At 40.9% G+C, this 10,527-nt stretch overlaps 1 protein-coding gene across 1 annotated transcript; it reads left to right on the top strand.

Moving 5' to 3' along the window:
- The first annotated feature begins 1,106 nt into the window (after positions 1-1,106).
- On the top strand, positions 1,107-9,266 carry chrm4a (cholinergic receptor, muscarinic 4a). The gene is made up of 6 exons (XM_050063455.1): positions 1,107-1,703; positions 2,746-2,900; positions 3,344-3,545; positions 3,649-3,738; positions 6,185-6,454; positions 9,021-9,266. Exons 1-6 carry the CDS (start codon positions 1,233-1,235, stop codon positions 9,264-9,266), a joined length of 1,434 nt encoding a protein of 477 aa, XP_049919412.1. The 5' UTR covers positions 1,107-1,232.
- The last annotated feature ends 1,261 nt before the right edge of the window (positions 9,267-10,527 follow it).

The raw sequence follows: 10,527 nt of genomic DNA, 5'->3' as shown, positions 1-10,527 counted from the left end.
CACATAAGACCATTTTTCTGCACATAATTCAACTTCATATCTCAGGAACAGAAGGGGAGACATTTGGTCAGATACTGAATTGATGACACTTATCTTGGGTGTCCACCTTGAAACTGTGCTGACTGTATAGATCCTCTGTGCTGTCAGGGGGACACTCTCAAAATACCGTACACCTAAACTGATATTGATTTTTTTTAGATGTAATATGCTAGGCACCTTTCATAGTTTTAATGATGGGAAGGTATATTAGAAGTAATTATATTGCCAGGAGTGACTTTGGGTTTATTTCACATTGGCAAAACTCCAGAGTGCAGATTGGTTGGAGGAGGGGCAGTACAACCAGATGGGTGTGCTGCAATAAGGCTTCCCAGTGGAAGATTTTTTGTTAGCTCCCCAGAAAAACGTAATCTCAAATGAGCCAGCTTTCACATTTCAACACCTTGTTTTATTAATTAAAGTTAGCAGTGATTACTGTGCCAAAAAATGTAAATTTTTTTACATTCCAACTAACTTATAGATACTTCAAAAATAAAAGTCTATCATCATCAGCTCACACTTGTTATGGCTCAGCACCAACAATAGCCATGGTTGAAGGTATTGTGTTTTTAGGTTGTCCGACCGTCCCATTCTAATCAATGCTATATCTCAAGACCACCGAGAGGGAGTATCTTCAATTTTGGTGTAAACGATCACTTGGACTCAACAAAGGAATTATTACATTTTGGTGGTTCTAAGTCAAAGGTCACTGTTACCTTGTCTGTCTAATTCTCATGAACACATTATCTCAAGAACACCTGGAGGGACTTTTTTTAAAATCTGGCACAAATGTCCACTTGAACTCAACTGTGACCTGATTAGATTTTGGTGGTCAAATTCACTTTGACCTTGCATTCATCTCGCTCTCATGAACACAATATCTTAAGACCACCTTGATGAAATTTCTTCAAATTTGGCACAAACATCCACTATGAATTGATTAAATTTCAGTGGTCAAAGGTCAAGATCACTGTGGCCTGGTTCATGAACCATGAACCATATTTCATGTGAATGGGGTGAAATACAAACCATATTTCTCTAATCTTATCTCTCTCTTTCTCCCTTCAGGGTCATCGGTCATCCAATCAGCTGACCTGTTCTCCAACACCTCCTGCAACATTACCTCCAATGATTCAACATTCTGCTCCTCTGTGGATGATGGAGCGGGGGCAGGAAGTCCATATAAAGCTCTGGAGATGTTTTTTATTGCCTTGGTGACAGGATCCCTGAGCTTTGTGACTGTCACAGGAAACATTTTAGTCATGCTGTCCATCAAAGTAAACCGCCACCTACAAACTGTCAATAACTACTTCTTATTTTCATTAGCATGCGCTGACTTGATCATTGGTGTTTTCAGCATGAATTTGTACACAGTCTACATCATTGTCGGCTACTGGCCACTTGGGCCAGTGGTCTGTGACTTGTGGTTAGCCTTAGATTATGTTGTCTCAAACGCCTCAGTGATGAATTTATTGATCATCAGCTTCGATCGCTATTTCTGCGTGACCAAACCCCTAACATATCCGACAAGAAGGACAACCAAGATGGCGGGGTTAATGATAGCCGCAGCATGGATCCTATCGTTTATCTTGTGGGCTCCTGCCATCTTGTTCTGGCAGTTCATCGTTGGACAGCGAACAGTGCCACCTGGAGAATGTTATATTCAGGTACAGTATGTAAAACTTTGATTGATCCTTTAGGCAGATCAAAAAAGTGCACTCAGTAGACTGTTAATGTCCACCAGACAGTCACTCGAACTGATTGCTGCCACTCTAGACAACTGAAATTTTAGCACATACGCCAAAAACATGCCTCATCTATGTTTTTTGGAGCCACAGTGCATTGCACAAAGCAGATAGAGTTTTCCTGCTCACAGGCAATACAATATCATTATTAAGAATTAATGTATTTTTTATGCCTCCACTCCCAAGATAGCTGTTGCTGGAGGCATTATGTTTTCGGGTTGTCAAATTTGGCACAAACGTCATAACGGACTAAAGAATCCACTGATTAGATTTTGGTGGTCAAATGTCAAGGCCACTGTAACCTTGAGTATCTCTGATTTTTTTAAATGCAATATCTCATGAAAGCTTCCGGGGAATTTTCTTAAATTTGGCACTAACGTCTGTTTGGACTTAAGAATTAAGAAAAACTGATCAATGTTGGTGTTAAAGGTAACTGTGACCTTTTCCGTCTCATTCTTGTGAACCTGGTATCTCAAGGACGCCTTGAAAGGATTTCTCTAATTTTGGCACCAACGTCCACTGGTAGTCAAATGTCAAGGTCACTGTGAAGCCACAAAACATGCTTTTGGCCATTACTCAAGAATTCATACACTAATTCTGACAAAACTTCATACAAATATCTACTAGGGTATAATGATGAAGTGATGATATTTAAATCCAGAAAGTGAAAGGTCAATATATCATCATAATGTTCTGTAAAACACTTTTCTGGCTTGTTATTCAGCGTCACATCTCAGGAATAGAAGGATGTTTATGCATTGATGTGCAAAATATTACACTTTCCATTTTATGCAGTGCAATACAACACTACTACGAAATTACAACCTCAACGATTAACAGTTAAAGTAACACAGTGTCAACAAAAACTTGGATTGGACTGTACAAGTGTACCTAATAAACTGGTGCATATATGTAAACATTCTCTATAGATGATGGAAGGGTTTCTTTTTTTGTCTTTCTACAGTTCCTTTCGAACCCCGCTGTGACATTTGGGACGGCTATCGCAGCATTCTATCTTCCTGTCATTATTATGACAGTCCTGTACATCCACATTTCCCTGGCCTCCAGGAGCCGGGTCTCCAAACACAAACCAGAGAAGAAAGAGAAGAAAGGAATAAAGTAAGAGCATCGAAGGAATTAAAATAATGATGCATGTTACAGATTAGGTCTTGAGAGAACGGGAAACACAAAAGACACTTCTGACACCGCCTGTCTGTTATCAAACTGAAATTCAAAATCAAGCAAGCTGTCTCCCTTGAGTTGTTTGGATTCAGATTCAGTTGTGACATGACTATTTTTGTGTGTGCTGGTAATCATTACATCTGCTCTTTGCCTAAACTTTACAACATCCAGAGAAGTAGATTTCAGTGTTCAAACAAAAGAGATAACAAGTGGGCCAATAAATCACAGCTAGGCACCAGATGTGTTTCTCCCATGCTATTAACATCAATTAATCATTTACATAACTTGCTGCAGTATGAATAACCACAATGGGCGTGCAATTCATTATTCACATCCATTCGTTGGTTGTATAATGTGCACATCTGTTTGTTTTTTTCCAGAACTCCCAGCTTGATGAAGAGTCACCTGTTAAAGCAGAACAACAACAATGAGACCAGTCCTCAGGCCAGTCCCCGCTCCACTCCCAAACTCAGTCTGGACTCGACCACCACTGCGCTGGAGGCTGTGAAGAATGGCAGAGTGGAGGAACCCAAACCTGTACTGCCACAGATTCAAGCACAGCCCAGTCCAGGACTCACACAGGTATGGACTCACACACCATTAACATCTCTGCTTATGTATACTGTCTGTCTACCGGATGCTGATCAGCAGTGTGATAGCTTCATCTATCTATCTATCTATCTAGGAGGAAAAAGAGAGCTCCAATGATTCGTCCACAGCTTTTATTCCCCCCACAGAGCCAAAGGACAACACCAACAATGAGGTGATATCTGAGGTTGGTGTTCAAAATTTGGACAACTTTCCTTTTTTAAAATTTTGGGTCATTAATATGAACTAGAGGCCATCTTGCGATGGGATCAGTCCAGCCACGATACACCGATCTGCGACTTAGGGCCTGTTTATACCGTTACGTATATTTCTGAAAACGCGCATTTATCTTTGCGTGTGCACCTATCATTTACGCGTAACCGGCATTTTTCTCAACGAAAACGAGATCTGTTTCTATGGAGACGTGTAAACAGGATAGACAGAGATTTTGGAAAAACGATGACGTTGCAACCCAGTTCGCGCATGCCCATTAGGCGCCCGGGAACCACAACAACAATGGCGGATATATGCCGGGTTGTTTACTTTTTGCTAGCACTTTTGGGACTACTTACGAGCTTACAAATGAACTTAGCAGTGCTGCATCAAGGTTAACATGTAGTTTATCATTGTTTTTATCACTAGCACCAAGAGGAAAACAAATCATTAAGCATGCGCAGAACGTTCTTCTATGGGACATATGGTGTATTGCCACCTACTGGCCTGGCATGCTAACTGCAGCAAAAAGCTGCCGTTTTTGCGTTTTCGTGTAAACAGGGATATCGTCACAACTGATCGCGTAAACCCGGAGTTTTTTTATACGGGATAAATAAAAATCTGTTTTTATTTGTATCGGGTCCGTGTACTTCACAGCCATTCATTTTTCATTTCAAAATAACAAACTGAAACACGGAAGACCAACCGTTATCCGTTTTTTGTTTTGAAATGACCAAACGATAAAGGAAAAAAAAACGATCCGTCTCCCGTTTTTTATTTGATGACAAAGAAAAGAAAAGAAAAATGGAAAATGAATCATTATCCATTATCCATTATCCAATTTAATTTGGGAATTTACAAAAATCCTGTGGGAAACTCCTTTCTCTATTTTTTGTTCGTTTCTTCTCTGTGACCAGTAAGTTGCATTCATGTGGTCTATGAAATGTACATACAGAGCATGTACATTTCCTATAACTACTAGAATATTGCTTTATCTGACATGTTATGCTAATAAATAACTTTCCTAACTAATCTAGGTCACTCTACATGGACAGCAACTAACGACATACCACATTACACATTACAGGTCCGCAAAAAATGATACACAATACGTGAATTAATAAAAAGTTTTATTACCATGGACAAAACGTTCCTTTTCGTCCACCAGTTTTCTGTGAAAGTGACGTCAATTTCAGTCAAGTTGGCAACTCCTGTTCTAAAATTATCTCTAAGTTGTTTTTCCAACATGAGCGGGCTTTCATGTGTATTTTCCCAGTCGGAAAGTCATTTTTCCGATTATTCTGACACCACATGAATGCAACTTACTGGTCACAAAAATAGAGAAAGGAGTTTCCCACAGGGTTTATTTAAATTCCCAAATTAAATCGGATAACGGATAATAGATAATGATTCGTTTTCTGTTTTTCTTTCCTTTATTATCAAATAAAAAACGGGAGACGGATCGTTTTTTTCCTTTTTCATTTGGTCATATCAAAACAAAAAACAGATAATAGTTGGTTTTCCGTGTTTCAGTTTGTTATTTCGAAACGAAAAACAAATGGCTGCGAAGTACACAGACAGTATCGGTATCCGTGTAAACAAGGCCTTAAAGCAAGGTCAGGCACCTAAAGCTGTTGGGGGCCAATGTCGCAACCTTGTCGCAAATGATAATAGTAAGTTCAGATGGTATACAAAGATAACAACAATTTTCTTTGTACACGTATATGTAGAAGCCGAGCTGCCATGGTTTTAATTATCTTATATTTCATACCTCCATTTCCTCAAGGTAGTCACGTATCATTGATTTCTTCAGAAAAGGCCATAACTCAAGAAATCATACACTTGATTATGACAAAATTCTGTACAAATCTGATAGGATACATTGAAAAGATCAAAGATCAGCTTTACTGTGACATCCTGATATCTTCCAAAAGCACTTTTCTTTCCATTACTCAGCACCATAACCCAGGAACAGTAGGAGAGACATTTGGTCAGGTACTAAGTAGGTGACACTGATCAAATGTTTTGGGAAGTCCAATTTATCCAACATTGTCAAATTTCAAAGTTCACTGAGTTTCAGTGAGTTTTACATTGATAAACCTGGCATATGTAAGTGAGGATGTAAAAGTAGACTGTATGTGATATATGTGTGATGGTTGGTTGAGATGGGGTGGTGGACACACAAGAAGAGACAGAGGAACGACAGGGACAGGGAGGGTTTTACCATGTCCAAAGACTTTTTGCACATTGTATGACCAAGTATCTGATAAAATGATGTGACCAGATAGACCAGGATATTCAGATACATTTTTAAAGAAGGTTTTGAGGGTAACCAAATATTTCATACACCTTCACGCAGCCTACAACAGGTTGCAATGGCTGTTAAGGTTCCTAACAAAACTCTCTCGGCTTTGTTACAGGCAGCAACAAATCCCAACCCAGTTGCCACGACAACGGCCAATCCTGCAGCGTCAAAGATGGGCTCAGCCTCGAGGTGGTCCAAGATAAAGATTGTAACGAAGCAGGCTGGGGATGAATGCATCACAGCCATAGAGATTGTCCCCCCTGTAGAGGGAGCCGAGAGGCATTCAATACCAATCAGCCGTCCTAGGACTGTGGCACGAAAGTTTGCAAGCATCGCTCGGAGCCAAGTGAAGAGGAAAAGACAGATGGCTGCCAGAGAAAAGAAAGTATGTTAATGTAACAGTGCACGGACATTGGGCATAATGGATAAACAATACAACACAATAATAGCACAAAGGCAGATATTAGTGATTATATTGTGAGTAAAATTATGTTTTTATGAATTGAATTAACTGGTCTGAATGGGAGGAAGAGTAGGTGATACAAGCAAACTGCATGATGAGGCAGGTTACATCTTACATCAGCTTAATTCATCATAACAACAAACAAAGCTACAGTTATTGGTTTTGCATGGCAGCATACAGTATGTTGGCTTACGAGTGGGACTACCCAGTTTACCTGCATGTGAACGGTGCAGAGCAGCTGCAGTCACTTCACTTCATTAGTGTTCAGAATGACAGATGGCAATTGGAAGCATTCCTCTGAGCTTTTAAAACGACAAAACATGTATCTTAAACTGTTTCAGCACCACACAAAATTTCCACACTTGAAATAAAAAAAATATTATATATATTAGAAAACATTTCAGACAGAAGAAATGAATATGTTAAGAGCCAAAGATCCTCAACCTTAGCCTCAACCTTGCTCCGTCACAGTGCTGTTTGCCAATTACTGATCATTGCATTCTGGATGATGGTAGGCTTCAATGACAAGAGGCCCTCGTCTAGGGGAGAACAGAATTCACAGATGTAAATTGTGTGTTTGTGTTAGCTTAGGCCTGTTTCTCATTTAAACACCATCCCTCATGGTACATCAAACACCACTTAACAGAGTCGAGATAAAAGATTCAATTATATGACGAAAACTATGAAAACATCATTTGAAACATGTAAAATGAATCCAGCCAAACACTACCTGAATACAATCCTTTGTGCACCAGGGGTCTGATCTTGGACTGTTGTCGACGAAGCCCCACTCCTGTAACATTTCCCCGGTTAGCATGAGCATGATATTGAAGCGGCTCAGCTCTGTCGTTGAATTCATTCATTACCATTAGGTAACATTAGTCGTGTGATGCTAACAGTTAGCCCTACCACTGTTGTTCCCCGACACTCTTTTGCAAGGGTACTGTCGCTGCTTCCTGGGCTTAGCATTGCCCAGGAGGACTGTCATTGGTAGTTATGGCCAAATGAAGCTTCATGAACCAGCAGTTGTATTTGCTGAACCCACTAGATGGCGCTCTTGGTGTAATGAAAAAGGCTCAAGGGATGGCAATGCAGTTTGGTTTCAACTAGCAACGGCCAAATGAAGCTTCATGAACCATTTCCTTTAATTTTTGGGTCCACTCTGGCACTCTTTGTTCAACAAAGGGTTGAAACCAAACTGCATTGCCATCCCTTAAGCCTTTTTCATTACACCAAGAGCGCCATCTAGTAGGTTCAGCAAATACAACTGCTGGTTCATGAAGCTTCATTTGGCCATCACTAGTTATTGGTATCGGGAAACAAAACAAGCCAGAGCGTTTTTCCCCTGTAGTAGAATGGTAACATGGCAACACATTTTCATCCCGGCAACACATATTGTCGCTTTGACAGTGGCCTTTCACATCTACGAATTACATTGAGTATCCTTCTACATCTGCTGTTGATGTTTCATGATGCGCTACCAACACCGGGACATCAGCAAAAGCACATGATTAGGTTTAGGAAAAAACATTTTGGTTTGGCATTCGGGAAGCGAACACTAGGCTCGTGGGTGAAAGTCCAGGGTTTGTTGGACCCAGCCACCCTATAGGTACTTTCCTACTCCTTATATTACGTTGTTACTGGCAGTGTTTTAACTTGTCGCCATCCAAGGGACTGCCGTGCAGCTTCAGAAAATTTTTTAGGGATGCATGTGTGTATCCTCAGCAGGCATAAAGTGCCCACAATTCTCTGCACATGCTTTGCTCTAAGTGAAGGCCAGGCCTCTTCAATGATGCACACCTGAGCACTTGCTAGCCTGTTCCAATGTGTGACGGAGTCTTGCCTTGCCTCTGTAGGACCTGACTTGGAAGGACCCATCCTACCAAGGAAGCATCCTTGACTTTGACAAGCACCATATGTATTTGCATATGTTAATCTGATTTGCAGTGCACCGAGCTCTCAGAGCCACCGTACTAAATAACTGTGTGATGAGATTATAGTATAAGGCCTGCGGTGTTCAGGCTGTTAGTAGGAGCTGCCACTGCCAAAAGGACAGAAACAGTGCTTTGACATGTTTTAGTCCAGGTATTAAATCATGTAGTGTTATTACATTGTTTCTCCTTATTGCCTTTCATCTATTTCAGTTTATCTTAGATCTGTAAACTAATCAACCTGCAAAGGTCTGAAAGTACTTGAGGTGATCTATCTTTTAGAGTAAACATCTCTACTTTTATTCTTTGTTAGTGGCATCACTGTTGTCTTATAATAAAGTGCTCACTTTTCAAGCCAGTAGGCATTTAAACTGCAAAATATCAGACACAATGTTCACGCTCATGGATTAACAATCCCAAACAAGTTTTAACTCTGAGCAAATTGGTTTTCACACCACAGTGAAATAAATGAAAAACAAATAGCTGCCTGGAGAGGAGAAAAGATTATCAGTGCTCCCATTTACACTTCGTCTCTCTTTTCTTCCCGTTCTCTATAGGTGACCAAGACCATCTTTGCCATCCTGCTGGCTTTCATCATCACATGGACGCCGTATAACGTCATGGTGTTGATCTCAACCTTCTGCCAATCTTGTGTCCCCGACACTGTGTGGATTATTGGCTACTGGCTGTGTTATGTCAACTCGACCATCAACCCAGCTTGTTACGCACTGTGCAACGCCACATTTAAAAAGACATTCAAGAACCTGCTGCTGTGCCAGTATAAAAATATAGGTACAAGATGAGATGGGAGGAGCAGACTGAGGGCGGGATGGATGGGGAAGGGGTAAACCACTGCAAGGACAGGGGCCAGAGGAAGGGAGAGGAATGATTGTCGGAAGGTGAGTGGGAGAGGGCTGAAGGAGCTGGAGAGGAGAAATGGATGACAGGACTTAGTTGAAGAGACACCTACAGGGGATGAGCATCGTCTGCAAATGACTGCCAGTTATCCCTACAGGTACATACAGATCCAGAGTGAAATGTGAGTGTGAACAGTGATTCTTTAACCCACCCACCTTCCCCCGAGATCGAACTAATCACCGTGCTTCTATCTGATATGACGAATGTGTTTCCAGTATACACCACAGGAGTTCGGGAATAGCTTCAACACCCATTAAAAATGATGTGTCACTGCCATGGTAATTAAAACAGCCAATGAGGCAGCCATGGCAACAACCATAATCACAGCTACAGTCTGCCACAATCACAGCGATGGCAGGAGCCAGTCAGAATAGTTAGTGCAGAGAACTATGTTGATCAGTTGGTTATCGTCAAATTAGCCACAAAGATTCGGGCTTGCAGCTGAGCCAGCCACAGCTAAGGGCGTGCACAGTCACGCTCAAATGTTGTCAGAGGAAGCAATTATGAGTAAAACCCAACAATATTCAGACAGTTCTTACTCCCAACTCAAATACTGCCGTTTTGTCTGTGGACCTCAGCATCAGACAGACAGCAGAGGCACCCTTCAAGGCATCAGATGGCCTTACTAAAACCTTACTAAAAGTGTACGTCATCCAAGAGAGACAGTAACAACTAAAGGAATGGTTAAAGTTGCCATACTGAAATTTAAGGTGTGCTGATGGATTTACATCAGATCTGTGTGCTAGGTACCCCAACAGAGCAGGGACCAAAAATGGGGACAGTCAGGAAAAGTTCCATTGGTACCATCCACAACTTTTCACAGTGGAAACAGAAAAATGCGTATTGTATAGCATGCAATGCTAGTGACGTAGGCCACATGATGTATAGTACAGGAAGTAAATCTGAAAATGAAAGGTTTTACCTAAATTGCACAGGGTTCCCACGCATTTTCATGGACTAAGTTTCAATACTTTTCCATGACCCATTATTCAATTTTTGTCTTGCCCGACTAGCCCATAATTGTAATATCAAAAATATAACATACATGTAGTTAGAGATGGAATGCAGGAAGAAAATGAAGAAAATGTACGTGACAGAAAGCAAACATTGTCACACACTGACGCATATTAGAGCGACGTTACCTCA

The sequence above is a fragment of the Epinephelus moara genome, chromosome 15 (assembly GCF_006386435.1).
Source record: "Epinephelus moara isolate mb chromosome 15, YSFRI_EMoa_1.0, whole genome shotgun sequence".
NCBI lineage: Eukaryota > Metazoa > Chordata > Actinopteri > Perciformes > Serranidae > Epinephelus > Epinephelus moara.
Note: the sequence above shows the minus strand (reverse complement) of the source record. Positions and strands in the feature narration are given on the sequence as shown.

Coding starts and splice junctions, on each gene's coding strand:
- chrm4a (XM_050063455.1), top strand. CDS start 1,233: ATGTTTTTTATTGCCTTGGTGACAGGATCCCTGAGCTTTGTGACTGTC. Junction 1,704..2,745: donor CTGGAGAATGTTATATTCAG/GTACAGTATGTA, acceptor GTCTTTCTACAG/TTCCTTTCGAACCCCGCTGT. Junction 3,546..3,648: donor CCAGTCCAGGACTCACACAG/GTATGGACTCAC, acceptor CTATCTATCTAG/GAGGAAAAAGAGAGCTCCAA.